The sequence below is a fragment of the Schistosoma mansoni genome, chromosome 3 (genome assembly GCF_000237925.1).
Source record: "Schistosoma mansoni strain Puerto Rico chromosome 3, complete genome".
Lineage (NCBI taxonomy): Eukaryota > Metazoa > Platyhelminthes > Trematoda > Strigeidida > Schistosomatidae > Schistosoma > Schistosoma mansoni.
Genome location: NC_031497.1, coordinates 18,317,051 through 18,336,338, shown reverse-complemented (window position 1 = coordinate 18,336,338; position 19,288 = coordinate 18,317,051). Strand labels below are relative to the sequence as shown.

Below are 19,288 nucleotides of genomic sequence, written 5' to 3'. Positions count from 1 at the left end.
CTCATGCCATTCAAATCTGTTTATATTGGGGACCGGTTCTGCTACTCAGAAGTTGACTTCCACGATCACGATGTGTTGGACTTTAAGCACTAATCCTCTCGATTTCGGTAGTTACGTCACACCTAGTTTGTTTGCTAGTGACGTTTCTAAACTTTTTGACAATCTAAAGAAAGTTGTCTTTAGACGTGGAGACCTAGTTGACGGACAAGAGTAGGATCATCTCTTTTGAATCGCCTAGTTGTAACACGGCTCGGAGACAGAAATGTTGCTTCATCCGGTGTTGCACTGGAAGGCGATGCTGTGTCTGGTGTCGCTCCAGGTTCTGCAAGCGGAAGAGAATGAAACAGATTGACATGATAGTAATTTGTATGTTGTCAGATGTTGTAGAAGGCTATGACAATGACGATTGTAGTAGGACATCCGCATAGGGTTGATGTGCTCGCTTGTGTGCGAGACGAGCGGTTCGCGTGTGTGCAGTTGTGTGCAGTGTTTGGCTGTGATGATCAAGATGATATTACATAGTAAGATATAGTATAGTATGTATTGTGAATTTAATATTTTCAGAATTCGTGTTACTTTACAGACATTATTTGCCTGATACATATAGTGATATCATACCTATAGACCAAGCATGTTATTCAAGATTATTTTATGTTTTTTATTTTAAAAATATTCTCTGTAGTACATTTATCACATATGTATAAGCAATGAAGTAAATCAGCCGAGAGGTTTCATATTTTCAAGTTCAGATACTGTTGATGTATGGATGGTGCATTTAAGGTCACTTCCTGATCCTTGACGAATTGATCATAACCATCTACAAGTAAAGAATATAAAACAGAGGCATAGTGGACGGAACGTAAAAGGCATTAATTACTACGATAGATTGTTCAGGTTTGCAGTAATAAGTATAATAGGTTATTTTACGACCTACATTTTGTGTTTAATATTATTTAATTAACAATGCTATGGACAAAGTGCAAACTAACAACAGCTCGATAGGTTACTTAGTGTATTCAGTAACAAAAATGACTGTATTCTCACTTGTGGAACAAAATCCCATTATAGTGAGATTGAACCCTAACCACACGACTTTTGAAGTCGAGTATATATTCACTGAAAAGATTTACATTCAACAATTAGCATGAAGAGAGGTTAACAATGGAGAACGCGGGAACGTTCATTGAGTTAATGGGGTGGCATGGCTCAGCCTCGCAGACGTTGTCATTCCGTAATAACTTATATTTGCTCACATTAGATACGTTATCCTATTCTTTAGCCTAAATGCGTTCTTCAGAATTACTAAATATCATATTTTAGCTGTTATGATACGATGAGTCAGTGTAGACATTGATATAACTTCCACGTAAGATCTTATGAATTACGTTTTCACATCATGATATATCTACAATTTTATGATTAGGTCTATCAGTATAATAGTACTAATAATAAAGTAGACCATAAATCTACACCCTTGCAGGAGCTACGGCTGTTGCAAGTGGAAACTTCTGCATATTGAATTACTTGACCTGATGTAAAAGATTGTTTGATAAGTATTTTGAAGAAGACTAGGTTTATTTTCAGCCTTGTTTTCCATAACGTCTCGAGTCCAAGTTTGTTACAACTGGATTTATAAGTTGGATACAAGCAGTCTCAAGAATGCAAAGTGTAAATCGTCTCCGGATGGATTCTAGCCTTAATGTATCCCTTATGAGAGCACTATAAAAAATAAACGTTCAGTATTCTAGGAGTGGTCATATGCATACTTTGTGCATCAAAATATGTGACTAGTTGGTACGGAAGTTATGAATCATGTAACACACAAGACGTTGGGACTAGGAGGTCTGTTGCGTGATCTGTTCCGTGAAAGAAAAATTGTAGGAGTACCTACTTCTCCATTCTACTACCGTGTGTAACTTAGTTAACGTCTGGCTGTTTCTAGTAAATCCTAAGTTGAGTGGTATAGCGCCAAAGCACATCCATCCAAATTTAGTCGTTTTAAACTCCGACTGTTACTGCACACACCACTGGGCTACCGTCTTGTGCTCCATACTGATTCAATATTGTATAGCGTTCAGTTCACCAGGAGGATATGAATAAACCATTTTGAGATTATCTGCATATAGATGAGGCTTAACTAAAGGAAAGCAATCGCAAATATCATTGATATAAGTTAAAAATAGAAAATGATTTAAGGCACTATCTTGTATTACATCGCTTTCGATTGTTTGGTGTCAGTGGCTGAGGAATGAATTGAACCAACCAAGCAGAATGTTTTCAGTTCCGTAAGATGTGAGTTTGCCTATAAGAAGCCGGTGGTTAACTATGTCCAAAGCTTTAGAAATGTCAGCATATAGCACTTAGACTATATAACCTCGGTTACATTGAGTAAAGACTAAATTAAAGAATTAAAAGTGGCAATTCATACAAGATCGATTTTTAAGAAATCCGTATTCAGAACCATCGATAAATTCTTCAACGAGTAAATAGTCACGTCTGCTACGTGACTCTGAAAACCTAAAGGAGGTTAAAACGTTACTAACTTTAGATACGTGGAGAAGATAGGTTATCTTGAGCCACAAAATTGGTTTTATTTACAACTATACCAAGATTTTTAGACTACGTAAGTGTGCAGATTGACCGTTAGGATTCCTTGAGTTGTTCAGCCAATAAATATGAATCGAATCCAAACCAGATAAGCTGAGAAAACGTCTGGTGCCTCTTATCAAGGTGTATACATATGCACGGACTATCTTGAAGGTTAGATGATCCCTCACGAATTTAAGCACGATTTTGTCATGTAAGTTATAGATGATTGCCTTATAACTAAGGATTATTCGCTTTACAACTCCACTAGCGATAATATTGGTCAAAGGTGCTGTCTTACTAATGACTTCAAGTTTCACAGGAACCACGTATATCAACAACAGTAGCTTGAAAGAAGGTCAGGTGTTAATTTCTTGCCTGAGGTCATCATGAGTTGATGAGGAACCTGCAAGTGACTCCACTTCAGAATGTGTCGCTTAATTTCATGTATATGCAATCTAATTCACTTTTTATACCATAGATGCCAATGAACTGTATTGTAGAGCTTATGTTTAAATTAGACACTGAGTCATCCTGCAGCATGTAATGCGTAAGTCCGGTCATAAAATTATTGGTTTCAATAACTAAATCCATTCCGACCCTCATATATAGAGGAAATACAAAATGAATTATACATCTTAATAACCAACATCGTTCTTTTGGTAGCCAAGGTAGATCTCAAGGAACGAACGGTTTGTTCTGTCTAGAAAAGTTTGTTTGGTGAACTTGTGATGAGTGGAATTTCTCTATGAGATGTTGCCCGTATTCTCATGTTTGGACTCTTTTATGAACTGATCTCAAATGCTACAAAACTATGGAGTTGAGTTAAAGATAGTATTTTCTCGGTTACGTTTGATTTCTCTTAATATATTCAAAATTTTTTACTATTTCTTTAGGTGCATTTTGTAGACCATTAGGTTTGAAAATACCACAGGTATTGTAGTTTGACAACAATAATGATGTAAAACGAGTCTTTAGAAAAGAATTTTCAGATCTGAAATTCTGCTGGATCTGAGACGCAATTTCAACCCATGATTTGTAAATTCGTCTGCTCGCGTTTTTCAATGATTTTTCCAGCGCGGAACATGACCCGACCTCTCAAATCGTCGAAAACCCTCCGGAATCCCATAGTATGCCTGACGCGACTATGGTCACTACTCCAGACAACGTCGACGACTGGGTACAGGCCGTAAGCAAAAAACGACAAAACGACCTAAAAGGGAATCCTTGTCCCATAAAAGTAGTCGAGAAATCGAAGACTGATCACAGCGACAGGTCAGCTATTTTTCATGGAATCAAGCGAAGTGAAAGCTCTGAACCGAACGCTTGTTTTGAACATGACATTGTGTTGATAAAACAGCTACTCAACCAAGTTATGCCCCAAAATATCTCCGGAGTCCCCTTTGCTAAAGGTGTATAGACTAGGTAGCCTGGCAATTTTGAAGCCTAATCAGTTCGGACTGTTTCAAATAGTATTCAAATCTCCAAATGAATGCGACCTAATCTTAAAAAATGGACACAAATTAAAGGGTTCAGGAGTTTTTCTCCGTAAGGACTTACCGCTGGCGGACTGTGTGAAAAGACGGGAAGCCGAAAAAGAACTACAGCTCAGATTAGACGCTGTCAAAAAGACATAAAAATTGTAAATTTTGGGGTTGTGAGGCGAAGCCACTCTGGGTGAAGCACGAGACCACTTAAATAGGCTTTGAATCTGTCACACCAATGCCCGGAGCTTGCTCAATAAGCCAGCGGAACTAGGTGTTCAGATTGACTCTACTAAGCCAGACATAATCGCAATCACAGAAACTTGTCTGACGCAGTCTATAGATAGTAGGGAACTTGATCTCGAGGGTTTTACATTAGTAAGGGCCGACAGAATACAGAAGCGTAAAAGAGGTGGAGTAGCTCTATTCATTAGGAATGCTATTCCATTCGCCACTATCGACAGTGTATCTCACGAGAGTGGGACGTATTAATTAGTTAGTTGCCGCTTGAAATGCACGGGACAAGAATTGCTGCTTGGTTTGATCTATCGCAGTCCAAGCTGTGAGGTAAACGAGGTCCTGCTAAGTAGTCTCAACACTTGGTCACGAAGTGATCGATGTATAATCCTAGGGAACTCTAGTGCACCCATGGCAGACTGGGGAAATCTGCGACCTGAATCGTCAGATAATTCCTTTGAACAGGAACTAGTTGATGCGGTTATCAAATGTGCCCTGGTGCAACATGGGAAAGAAGCGACTAGGTACGACCCGGGCTCTGAATCATCTTTACTAGATCTTATATTGACTCACTATCAGGATGACGTTGAGAACCTGGATTACATGCCACCCCTAGGCAAAACTGTGCAGCTTTCAGCTTTGACTTCCATATAACTGTCGATCACAAGCACGTGTTAGCTGACTCTAGACCTAACGTCTGGAAAGCAAACATACAAGACATCATGCACTCAGCATCGTCAGTAGATTGAACAATAGACCGAGAGTCCTCAATCGCAACGGCTTGGGACGTATTTCGAAATTTATAGTGAAAAGTTACCGCCCCTCACATCACTTGGACTACACCTAGGGGGCCGAGAAACTCTCCACCATGGTTCAGTAGGAAGGTTCGCATCCTTCTCCATAAAAGAAGGAAAATTTGGGATAGATTTAGGTCACTGGGGACTGATGAGGCAAAATATCAGTATCAAAAAGCTCGGAATACCTGTACCTCGACCTTCCGTAAGTCCAGAAAGCTGTACGAAGAGAAAATCGTTAAAGAATCCATACAATGCCCTAAACGCTTGTATTCGTATATAAACCAAAGGACAAAATGAAGAAGAAATGTCCCTTCACTATGGGGAGACAGTACTTCGTCATCACTGGTGGAGGACGACCTTGGAAGTGCTCACGTATTCTCAAAATACTTTAGCAATGTATAAACCATAGAAACACCCTTCCCACCAGTCCATGTAAATCCCCCCACAAAAACACTGGACAGCGTGACCATTAAAGAACTCGATGTCTTCGGGCTGCTAAATAAGCTTAAAATAAGCAAATCCACTGGACCCGGTGAACTGCATCCCAGGTTACTAAAGGAACTAGCTAACTTTGTTGCGAACCCTTCAAGTATATGTTTTAATCTGTCCGTAACCCAGGGTCGTCTACCAAAAGACTGGAAGAATGCCATAGTAAGTCCTGTCTTCTAAACAGGCACAAAACATAAACCTCAGAATTACCGACCCATTAGTATAACTAGTGTGGTTATTAAAATCTTATAAAAGATTATTCGGAAGGAGCTGTTTGGGTACCTCGGTGAAAACCGGATACTTTTAGAGAAGCAGCATGGTTCCAGAGTAGGTTATTCTGTCTCACAAACTTATTAGTCGCTCGTGAAAGCTGGTTCGCTCTCAAGGACCAAAAGTTACCTGTAGACGTAGCCTACATAGATTTCAGCAAAGCTTTCGACAAAGTCCCGCACAACCGGCTGTCATATAAGCTAAGGAATGTCGGGATTGGAGGCAATCTGTTGACGTGGATAAAAGACTTCCTAGTTGGGCGTCAACAAAGAGTAAGGGTGAACTTCAAGTTGTCTGGATGGGAAACTATGCCTAGTGGAGTCCCCTAGGGTACAGTTTTGGGGCCAGTGTTATTCCTCTTGTACGTAAATGACCTCCCTCGTCTACTATCGTCGTCAGTTTTGCTATATGCTGACGATGTCAAGATATGGAGAGTGATACAAAGTAAGGGTGAAATTACCTGAATGGTCCCAAACCTGGTAGTTGCCGATAAATATTTTCAAGTGTATTGTGATGCATATCGGTCATCAAGGTACAGATACATACACGATGAATAACACTGAGTCACCTGTTGTCCAGACACACAATTAATAAGGAGTCATCGTAGGCCAAGACCTTAAGACTACTGCACACTGTCGTGCAACAGTCACCAAATGTGTTAGAAGTTTATGGTCAATACGTAGGGCTTTGAGTCATATCGACGCAAAAACGTTTTTGACTTTGTATACAGTGTTCGTGCGTCTTAAACTTGAGCACTGCATACGAGCGGCTAGCTCCTGTTTAAAAAAAATACAGTGAGCCCTTGGAAAGGGTTCAGAGAACAGAAACTAAGCTGATTTCCGGAATAGCGAAGCTCCCGTATGATACAAACCGACCAAGCTAAACCTATTCTCTCTGTCATATCGAAGAATCAGAGGCGACTTGATTACAGTTTTCAAATTGGTTAATGATAAATTTGCACCTGATATGCCCTCATTTTTCTTGTCTTCAGAAACAGGAAATCCACGAGGACACACCAAAGATGTTCACAAGCCCAGAACGAATTACTTGTCAGCTGACCATTGACTTTCTCATCGAATCATCAAGGAGTGGAATTCATTACCTCAGCACGTAGTTGAGGCTCCATCCGTCGACTCCTTCAAAAGAAAGTTGGATCAACTGAGAGACCATCACTGCCAGGACTAACACAGGCCATCAAGCCGCCTGTCCTTTCCAAGCTGAAACTGAAATTGAAACTTTTGTTAACTATCAAAGAATCATTTTCTGTAACTATCGAGTTATTGTCTACCCGAGTCTAGTCCTGAAGACAGTTGTCCTCTTCTTATTAGCGAAACTGAGGTTCATACAGTGAATTCTTTTAGTTTTCATATCACTATAAAGTCTGGCATTTTGTTTATACTTCTTGACCTGGCCTTGAAATCAACAAGCGCTGTCTCCAGGTTGTTTCGTTTTCGTCGTTACTGGCTCGACGTGTGGTTCGCTTATGGCGTCGGCTAGTGATCTTTTGTCAACTTTCAAGAAGGATTTAGAGAATCTCAAAGACAATGATAAGTACAAAATAAATGCTTTGACTATCTTTGCGCGCGATCATAAAGATGCCATTGGGGTTGCTCAGAGCATTGTGGATCTTACGCTTAAGCATGTTCAAATGGTGAGTTGTTTAGTATCTTCCACCTTTTATGTCCTGTGCATAACTGTACAGATGAAAAAAAGAACAATAAATGTTTTTGTCAGTTTTGAATTTTTTGTATCATATGGGTGCTGGGTTTGGGCGAAGCGATAACTAATTGCTTAAGCGCTTAATCTAGCCTTCGTATGCGATTTGTCTATTAATAGTCGTGTAGAATCTCGTGAGACGCATATTGATTAGGTAGCGTTGTAGGTTTCACGAAAATCGGGTTGTTTTTGGAATACAGTTATCAAACCTTTCATTACAGATACCGGCAGGATTGAAGCTACTTGGCCTGTACGTAATCGACTCAATAGTTAAAAATGTAGGTACGCCCTACAGAAAGTTGTACACCGTGGATATTGTTGATGTCTTTGTGCATTCCTTTCAATCGGTAAGTTACAACGCGGAAATTGTCTTAATGCTCTATTTAGATACGAGATGAGAAGGGGCGTTTAAAACTGTACAATCTGAGGACAACATGGAAAGATATATTTCCAAATTCTAGGATGTATGAATTGGATATTCGAGTGCGTGAGCATGATCCAGCTTGGCCTCTTTTGGCCAGCGCTCCTGAAGCAAAAGCTGCGTTTAGATCATTACCAAATGTCCCAAAAATACAAACTAAAACGGAACCTGTGGTAGTTAGTGTCAAGCAGGAAGCAAAGGAAGCTTCATTGACAACGAAAACTGTCATCTCGGCCTCACGTGATCCGCGGCTCAATCGGAAACGAAAGTCACCCCAAGAATCTTATTCGTCTGAGGAGTACCTTATCGACCGTTCAGGGGATCAAAACATGGAGTCAGTTGCTCGAAAACAAGGTAAACAGGCAGATGCTAGTGAGTCGTCTAAGAAGGTTATGTTGTTTGGTGGTGAAGATTGTGATATGCGTTCACAAAACTCTGTACCAGCTTCTCCCGCCAGATCATCAGGTTGGTCAGATTACATTGGAAAGCATAGTGAAGTCTGTTCTCGACGGGAAACAAAAGACATAGATATGCGTTTTGCTTTGTCAAACCCTCCGCTTGCCTGTTCTCCGAGTTTTAGTATTTCTGAAAAGATATCGAAAGGACCATTAGATGTACTTGTTATTAATAAACCTGACGCCGCACCGACAATCTCTCCTGTATCCAGGCACAACACATCAGAAGAACGCTTTCCACCGAGTGAAGTACAGTCGGGAAAAGGTTTTGGTAGTTCTAATCCAGATTTAAAATTACGTCCTGAGATTTTGAAATCTGAAAATATTCCACCTCGATACTCCAAACTAGATAATTTCGTCCCAGTGAAGGAACATCACCCACCATCTCGCATTACAGATTTCCCCAGAGATAGACCACAATTAACTTCATCCTTCCAGCCACCTGCAATCCCACCTCCTCGTGGGCCACCGATTCGTGGTCCTGTATGGAGTGTTGAGATCAATGGATTTCCAGACATGGTTAATATTGGCGTCGATCCACGAATGCTTAGTCTTGTAACTCATCCCAAGCCACCCAGACGGATAACTATTGATGGTCAACAATTCACATTGTTGTTAGATAGAGTTCAACCATTAATAGCAATTGGGGATCGCATACATGCTGTACGATTCCGGTGTGAGTTTGCTACTATTGTTATTGATGGTCATTGTTTCAACATTCCTGGTACAGGTTTTACGCGTGTTTCCATTGGACCCAGATTCTATGTGGCATACCTAGGTGGTCCGGGTCATGAACTTGTCATCGATGGTCGTCCACACACTGTCCCTACAACATCCCACCTAACTTTTATAAATGTCGGTCTTCATTCAGTTGGTGTAAAATTTGTTGGAAACGTACCAAGGAATGTCAATGTTTTACCACCTATTCCTCCTCGTCTACTCAAATGGGCAGGTCAAGGTTTATTTGGTTCACCTAAAAACCTGTTTATGGCACCACTCAACCCAATCAAGGAACTTGCACGTCTTGCCGAACATGGATATAGTTCAAGAAACCATGCTTCCTTTGTAAACAGACCTGTAGGCAATGGTAAGCGACCGTCACCTATGCGTCCCTTAGATGCTCCAAATAGCAGTAACCAAAGTAATGGACAGAAATTACCAGAGTTTGTCAACCCAGATATCCCTAATAAGAGCGAAAAACCTATTGCAAACGAAAATGAGAGCTCATCAAATACAAGTGCTCCGCTTAATATAGATGTACATGAGTTATTCCAAAAGTTGGTTAAAGCTGGTATAGTGCCTAATACGGAACATGAAAAAAAAGCAGAACCTCCTGAGCTAGGGAGCTACAGCTGGGAGCGTTTTAAGAATCCATTCGGTGTTGAGATTGACGAATTATATAATGGTCATCAATGTGGTCAGTGTGGTCTGCGTTTCCAAAGTGACCTCTCACCGGAGTTTGCGAAGCACCTTGATTATCACTATATGAAGAATTCGAGTTATGGACAAGAACGACGCAGCCGTAACTTCTATCAACCATTACAGTATTGGCTAATTAGTGAAATGACACGAGAAGGCGCCCCTCAATTCGAGCCTGGTAGTCCAATCCATGATTTACAAGAGTACAAATGCACAGCATTTGCGGATCCGTCGAAAAATGTAAGTCACTTTCAGTTATTACTTTCGTTTTCACTTTTTAACTTCTCACAGGTCACACTGGATAACATTTCTGCCTTTGTGAGATCCCACTAGACAAAACAGACCGTAGAACTTGACAAAGTAAAAACTACTTGAATAATTGTCAGAATGCGTTATAGAGCAGTAAAAAGATATCTGCAGGTATGAATCAGGAAAAGAGATTCGAGTATTATTAGCTTCTCGTTGAGTACTAATAAGTGAAATCATCGTGAATTATACTATCCTAGGATCTCACTAGGTTTTTCGCTCGTGCACTAAAATCTTATTTCTTTTAATAGTCCCAGGAACGTGCTCTTGGTAAAATGAAAGTCGGACTATGCCACGAAGTGCGCATTTAGACTTTATCGTAATACTGATATCTCGTAAGCGTTACTAGGTTATCGGTGGGGTTTTTTCATACTCAACAGTTTTATAAATAGTACTTCTTAAATTAACCTAAACCTAATAGAATAGATTTGACCTTGTGAGAGTAATCTTATTGAAACCTCTGGATAGCTATCATACGCTTTACAGAACGAGTACTTCCTGCTCAGCATTCTTATATATTCCGGGTAACAGTGTTGGAGAATTTTCATTACTAAGACTTCTATCTCTTCCTAATAAGGCGGATGATATATTATAAAATACTAACAAAGTCATCCGAAATCTGGAGTTCAATTCTAGATATTCTTTAGAATGACTCAATGTTATCCTCTGAAATACGGTTAGTCAATGGATAATCAGTAGTCCTATGTTTATCGTACTCAATGGTATCTAGAACAAACAAATTTTAAATTGCTGGTCGCGAAACGCGATTCCTACCTTCAAGTAACGTGATACTCTGGTGGTTTACATTCTACCGTTTAGACATTTTGCGTAGCGTTTTATTGGTTGTTTTAAGTTTCCTACGTTTTGTAAATTGCGATACTCAGCGTTCTAATTTATTGTCGTTTGTAGGTGCTTGGTTGGAATGTAATTATATTCCTCAGTTTTTAAAATTAATCTTAAGAGTCGTAACGACACAATTTGCATTAGCTCCGCTCAGTTTAGGAGGTGATAAAGTGTTCATCACCGTAGCGGACAATATGGTAATTGCGTTTATCTGCGTGTCGATCGGTATGTAGTAACCCATTGTTTCATATGTGTATGGAATGGTAGGCTGTTACTGCCGTGATGTTCGCGATAGGAGCAAACAATTTCTGTTGATGTTAGTTTTCTCTCAGGAAGGTCACCATTAGACAACGTTCTCTCGTCCTAATTGTTATTCCCCGTAAAAGAAGAAAACTTGGTAAAGCAGTGAGGATTGGTTCATAAATGCGAGTGGGAGTGACTTCGGTCTCATCGCTGTGTGTGCAGCCGATAAATCTCGTTTCAGAAACTATATTTTTGTGATTTAAAATTTTATTCTTAGCGGTAAGATAGCTTGTTCCAATATAGCACCAATAAATCATTGCACTTGCGGTATGTACTTTGGAAGGTTATCTAGATAAGGTATCGTAGGGGGGATCGCTTTCATGACTCCATTCCCTTTGACCCTTTCTTCAGTGTTTCGCGAATTTTGTTTAGAAACTGATTAAATGCTCAAGAGTACTTTGTATACCAGTCATATTAATAATGTGCTTTTAGTGACTTCAGAAGTATTAATCTTACATGCTAATTTTAAATGTATTACTGGAAATTTCATGATGGTTTAAGTTGTTTTTTGGAGATATATTGGTGTCCAGTTTGCATTGCCATTGCTGTAACTAATACAGAGATTCATTTTAGTTTTGGGTAACCAAAAGCTAGCGATCGTTTTGTTAGCTCTTTTTAGAGTCAAAATAGTGCTCATAGGTGGTACCATATAGGTCTGATGTGTATTAACCTGTGATCAAAATGTGTCGTAGAAGATAATTACATAACTTGACGTTGAAAATAGCTGGGTGCAATGGAGTTAAAGCCAGTAACTCTTTGAAATCCTTAAATACTGGCTCATATCTTTGACTAAAATACTAGCAAAAAGGTGTACAAATTTGTTAATCGATAAACGTCTCTTGAATTCATTTCGTTTGTGATTTGGAATGAACATAGTTTATCTTGGTAAATTTTATAAGGCTGTTTTCTTATGAACTCAGAAGGATATTATTTAGGTTTTGGTGTTCGTATCGAATCGATACGGTTTGTGCTCTAATTTAAATCGTCCCACCTTCCTAACAAACCAGATAAAGAATTTCAGGAATTCATGTTACAGACAGATACACGACGTGGGATCTTGAATAAATATTTATTAGTTCACATTACTATGTTTACCGCTACATGAGCAAGTTCACAAGAGTAAAGATATAATATACAGCTAGTAGAGAAAATAATAATAATAGTCACGAGAACTAAGGAAACTACCACATAAAGTCACTTGGTCAATCTGGTTAACTGATTTACTGCCTCTTTTAGTACCAGTCAGATCGCAACATTTCGTACTTAAGAGGGAATGAAGAATTACATCTGAAAAGTTTTAGTATTATTATTCAAGGGGCTTGTAAGACTGCATTTATTCGACACGGATTTATGTGATTTAAGCACTTCAGGTCTATTAGGGAGTTTTAAATCAAGAAACCGATTTCTGAAAACCTTGATGCAGAATACGGTAACTAAAGGTATGCTTGGTAAAAGTAGACGATTTGGACAGCCATAATAGACACCAGTGGATATGGTTTGTGTGATTTATCGCAACCTCTGACTTCGTTTACGAAATGCAAGTTATCAAAATTAAATGAAAGTGGCTATTGTGTATCGCCAGTGACTTCAAATGAGGTTTAGAGATAATTACCTGTAGTGATGATTAATTATGACTTGAAGAATATTAATATACGTATTTCGGAGCGTGTGACTCGACGTAAGTCAAAAAAAGAATAACATCGTTACGCATTTGCAATTGTTTGGGGATGATTTAGGCAATGGAGTAATTGGCCCCTGTACAAATACTATCATTGAGTCGTTGAAATCAGTAGTAATAAACGACTGAATGAGCTCCCCAATTATTTATTGTCAAGAAGTGTATTCGTCTCATCAATTATCTTCTTACCTAATGGGATATCATCGAGAACCTCAATGGAATTTCTCAATACTTGAGTATTTTCTAACCGGCTGTCAATCTTGAACAATATGTATAAATGTAGACGATGGCCAGGCACCCATAACACGTAACAACCGTCGGTGAAGTTTAACTGTCCTCTTCATTTAGTGTTTTCTATGATCAGTTTTACTGCCATATCAATCCCAAAATATGTGACCACTTCTTTGAAAGCATTCAGGGTTGAATATTAGCGGCATGCTCATGTCTTTTACCATAATTTGCACTGTAAACCAGTTCGGCGGACTACTCAGCATTTTGTCTTTAAATAGACAGATAGACGTCTCTTTAGGTCTTGATAATGAAGATAAGTGAAACCCAAATGAATATTTCTACCCAAACGTTTTCAAATACTACTCCACCTGGGCTGGTAAGACGACCAGAATAAGTGTAGTGGTTGGTGCTCGCAATTACTCTATTACCAAACGAGGTATGTAGAATATTTAATACATCTATCCAACCTCACCTGAATCTTCTCTCTCTCTCTCTCTCTCTCTCTCTATATATATATATATATATATATATATATATATATATATATGCACGTCTTGATAGTTTTATATTATTCGTAACTGCTTGTGAACACCCTGGGTAATGTAGATAATTTACGCCTTGTATAGCTATTTGCTTACAATAACCCTGTTCTGATGCGAATCAACTTCGCCCACATACAATAACAATCAGACAATCATTTGGTACATAGTACGTAGATATTAACTGCACTTAGAACAATCGGTTTTGAGGAAATGTGTTTAAATTGCATATGATTCTATCCTTTAATAAACACAGGAAATGTGTCTAAACGGTTCATTGTAACTAAGAACAGTTTTATAGAATACTAGTTCGCCACATTAATTCCTGTGCTAATATTTTCCTGAGAACTATGAAACGGAAAGAGGTTAAAATAAGTGCATGGATATCGGTGTCTTTATTTTGTTTGGCTATGGTGTGTTGATTCTAGACTTGTTTTTTACTAGCTCCAAGAACAATAATGGACTAAGTCAGCTGGCCCATCTTATTGAAGAGTGTACGTAGTTCTGTAAGAAGTGATGGGTCATGAAAGTAAAATGAATGTCTTCATATAAAGTTCAAAATTAATCGGATCAAATGATATGATGCTTGGTAATAGGGGATCGAGGTGCCAGAATCCTGACAGTTTTGTGTGTTGCACATGTTGTCGTCATACTATAGAAAATAAACATTGCTTGATGAATCGAGCGTTTTAAAGAAGTGAATGCCATTTCGAAAGTAAACAGATCCAGTGTAGTTAACGTACTTTAGTGTGAAGTAGCTCAGTCGTATCTAAGCTTTTTCAATTTCTATCCAGTTGAAGGAAATTGAAATGCCCCTGTTAACATGATATCACTTACTGGTTAGCAATAGTTAAAAATTCGGAAGTAGAATCAAAGCTGGTCTAGATTTCGTGAAGCTCATACACATAATAAGTAAATAATATATTTGTAATATCCCAGTGAGTTGAAAAATCGAATTTTCTAGCATTTCGTGACCACTTAATATTCTTATTGTTCCGTTGTACTATTTAAACTTGGTTTACTTTTAATTTAGTTATTTATTCTCTGAAGAAGTGGCTTACACTATGAGTCACAAAATGTCAGGGAATTTAATTTTTCTACTCATTGGGATATTACAAATATATTACTTATTTATAACAATCTACCCAATACTCAATTTATTCGAAATTATCGAATCAAGACTTGGTAATGATACCTTTATACACATAATGTTTGGATTTCTAATAAAAGTTTTGGTCCTAATTTTTTACTAGTGCATAAGAAATATCGAAAAACCAATTGGTAATATAACGGTGTCAATCATCTTAAATGACAGCAATATGGGTCTACGTGTGTTTGTTTCAGGTTGTAAACTGATGAAGAATGTATGAGATCATTCTTCCATAATTAATTCACAATTTTTAGGCCGTAACTACTCCTTATATAAGCTATTATGCAAATATCCTGTAAATATTTTACTTTAAGAACCGTTAGCTCGAAGTGTGGAGCATTCTGACTACATATTCTTTGAGTATGTTTTCTTTAAAGTATAGAAGACATCTGGATTACACGTCGCATAACATATGAACATTAGTGTTAACAACCGAATTTCAACTAGCAGCTTGTGACTTAGTACTTTACTATATCTTGGTAGTCTTGTATTATAATGAACACCATCTGACGGTTATATATATTCTTTGAAAAATCCAATTGTACTATCTTGTTGATAATATAAAGGTTACCGGTTGTTTATGTCATGAATTTAATACTGGGAACTGTTAATTCTAATTCATCGGGTGCTTAGATGCATGTGTAAGGTCTAATCACGTTTTTCGTTTTATGTTTACTTTCGCTTGGTTGATACGTAATCCAGATTTTTTAAATTCATCACTGTTCTACAATTTTGTTTTTTTAAATGAATGTGCACTGCTTTTTTTGAAAAAAAATAATTTTTATTAATAGATATTTGTGTATACGTACAGTAAATATTTGTTACATTTTTTCTAGTCAAGTGCAGCAGCGATGTATATGCACTGATTAGATTTGATCAGTTTTAGAAACGGAAGTACAGGAAATGAATTAATAAATATTAACTGTGACCATATTATCATTAATCACGTATGTGAACAACCGTTTAAATCCTTAATGATAATTACCTAACATTTAATCATAACTTCAGGCGATTGGGAATGATTCGTAATTAAACGGTTGACAGTATACTATCTAGGGGACAATGGCCTGCCATATACAATAAGGTAACTCTATTGTCGTCAGTTCAGTAAGCAGTCATCATAGATTTCAATGTAGGAGACACAGTTCGAAGAACTAAACATAGTAGTTTTTAATAGTCTAGTTCTGGGTTTATGCTTAATGGAAACTTTTGATATTGATAAACATTTCATTCTCAGAGAGCAAATTTACTGCTATGCTTGTAGTAGTGTTGCAATCAATAAAAATGCTATCACTAACTAAATCAACTTTAAAGTAATTCTTTCACATACTTTTATTTTATAATTGATTATGGTAACAATAGTTTGTATGTCGACCTTACTAAACTCACTGAGATACAAACAGCAAACTACCATCTTGCTGGATAGTTAGTTATGGAGGTGTCGAGCGTAGGATTACATTTATAAGTAATGTTGACTGGGCTTGATTGAGGGTTAAAGGAGCTTCCTAGCAATCTATTTGGATATTGACCTGATTTTTGTCCTTGAACTAAACTTTAGCGTAGTTAGTCTACAATACGACATAGGTTCGCGTGTAGAGCTGTAGGATAAGATGACTGGATTTTCATTTCCAGTCTAGGTTTCTTCATTCCTTAGCTCATTTCAGAAATTTTTTTAGTCCTTTATATTACACAGTATTCTATCTGTTGTTTATTCATCTATTTTTGCACATTATTTCTGATTATCCTGTCCCATTTTCAAACTTTGACATATTTAACCATTGAAATATTGCACAAAATTATGTTCTATTTACCCAAAGGTTACACGATTTGTGACTATTCTCAGTTGAAACTGAAATTCCTCTGTTCATCCATTTGGAGAAGGAAAGGTAGTTCACTGAAAAAAATTCTCGACGACTTCATATGCTAAAGCTGTGTAATTGTATAGTCATATATTTATATATGTGGATTTGGTGCTTCAAAAAACGTGCTCCTCTATTGTAGGTTTTTTTCCAAAGAATCATTTCGAGACCAAACGTTCTTCAGTCGGTTTGTGTTTTAGATTTCCCCCTAAATTGCTCACTTTATATCTTCGAAGTGCTTTATTCCCAATTTATCATCAATATGCTTTTTTATTCAAGGTGTGTGCTGTGTGTTATGAAAGTTTTGAAGTAGTTTGGGATCATGAAGAAGAAGAATGGATGCTACAAGATGCTATTCGAGTTGATGACAAGGTATATCATCCTATTTGTCAAGAAGATGCAGGAAAAGAATTCTCAATTAAAGATGTAAGTTGAATGTATCACAAGTCTATTTCCTTTCTCATATTAACTTGTATAAATTGTTCTTTTTTATTACCTTTATCTTATATTTAACTGCATATCTGGAAAAAGTGATTATTTGTATACTCATTCTTAAATAAATGGTAGATTTAAATCAAATTACTATGAATTCTGAAATGTCTGATAAATCCTGGTTAATAATATTTCATTTTCATACACTAACCACTGAATTCCCTAACTGATTCTTTGATTTCGAAAAGCCTGTAATGAACAAACAATAAAGCAAGTTCGGAGTATACGTTCACTTAGTAACAGATTCCCGGTCGCATCTGATACCTTGAATTGGTAGTCGGATTGGAATATCTTGATGATCTAATCGAGCTATAATGACTAAAACTTGTTATTTAGGTTCTAATACGTGCATAGTTAGCGAGCTGTCAGACTAAAAGTGCCAAAGTCAAAGTCCGAGAGCAAAGTCGTGCTGGAAAATATACTTAAATTTGATCGTAATAAAGTATTTCCCTAAAAAAGACTAGCGTCTCCAACGATACTACATCCTCGCAACAAAAGGAAGGGATCAGAGGAGGTTACGTCTAAAACTATCGCTTCCCGCCTTAACCCACAGGTCCCTGTCGCCGACGGTCAGTTTTAAAAGGTACAAAGCTGACACATCTGGGTCAATTCACATGAAGGCTATATATGGTAAAACCAAGCAGTTATCTTTTGAACTCTGCGGTCACACTCCCAGGTTAAAACTACCCCTTCCTGAGTTTCCATCTCTGATCCTTTAAAAAAGAAGTATCCTCCAGGAGTGTGTGTAACGGGAAAGCGACAACCACCCTCATACCTCTAACAGCACTTGACTAATAACAGATTATTCAGCTATCTTGAATTCTACATATTTGTGACAATGAGATGACTAACTTGATATTTTCCCCAAAAATGTTATGCACTAAGACGTTTTTAAGCTCTTGGATTAATGTTACTTTTGCTATTTGGTCGTACATTAGATATTTTGTTCATCACTATTCGCTTTACACAATTAATATTCAAATTGATTCCAGGAAAAGAAATTTCCTTCACCTGTTCCTACTGAAAATAGTACTGAATCAACTTCCTCACCTGAAGGTGTTAAGGAAGAAGCCGGGGATGAAAATGCTTTTACTTGTGATGATTTTTCAACGAATACAGTTATTCCTGGTCTTTCACCCTCTACCTCTCCACAACAATGTGAATCAGAGATGTTATCGTCGAATACGGAACCGGAATGTGAATTTAGTACTTCAGTGAAAACTGAGTCAATTTTATCCAACTCAACAATTAGTGCAGACCCTTTGGCTGCTTTAAAAGCTGTCTTAAAAGGTGATATATCTTCACTAAGCGCTCAATCTCACTAACATCTGGACCAATTCACTTATTATTATTAATATACCTTTGTACATATACTACTATACAGATTTCTATTCATATAAAATAGTGTATCAATTCATTTTTTGTAGAGCTTGTAAATATTTCATACAAATAAATGCTACTATTTTACAATGTTATATGTTATTAGAAATGCTCACTGGTTAATTAAATATAATACGGTTGTCATATGTGTAAACTGTTCTTCTGTTTTGTATTTTTACTAAATTTGTACTAAGTAGATTTACTGTAGTCAAATTATTTCATGTTACACTTCAAGCAGAAATAGAGTATAAGTCTAAACAAAAGAAAACAAGATGTGATTATGTACTACAACGTTAATAGTAAGACCGAAATATTTTTGTTTATTACGTCATACTATGATGATGTTATGTGGTAACATAGCTTGGCTCATATTCACTCCAGACTATGCTTATTGTGACTGGTCAACCTGCATTGAATTTTAGATGTATTGTAATTTAGTTTAATCTTATAAAAAGACTGCTCCAGCCTATATATCTAATGAACAGATCGGTAACTGTTTGCTACAACCATGCTCAAAGAATGTTGATTTTTCGGCAAGTACCAACTTTCCACATAGTTATTGTCATGGTTATCACCACTGTCGACACAAATAACTATGGACTCAAATGAACAATATCTTCATCAGCTGTGATT

General features: G+C 37.4%; 1 protein-coding gene across 1 annotated transcript; it reads left to right on the top strand.

Moving 5' to 3' along the window:
* Positions 1-7,346: 7,346 nt before the first annotated feature.
* Smp_084870 (hypothetical protein) lies at positions 7,347-18,600 on the top strand (the record flags this gene model as incomplete). Its single annotated transcript, XM_018799493.1, has 4 exons — positions 7,347-7,514; positions 7,967-10,165; positions 17,063-17,209; positions 18,268-18,600. The coding sequence occupies 4 exons, from the start codon at positions 7,347-7,349 to the stop codon at positions 18,598-18,600; spliced, it is 2,847 nt and encodes a 948-aa protein (XP_018651276.1).
* Between the last annotated feature and the right edge of the window lie 688 nt (positions 18,601-19,288).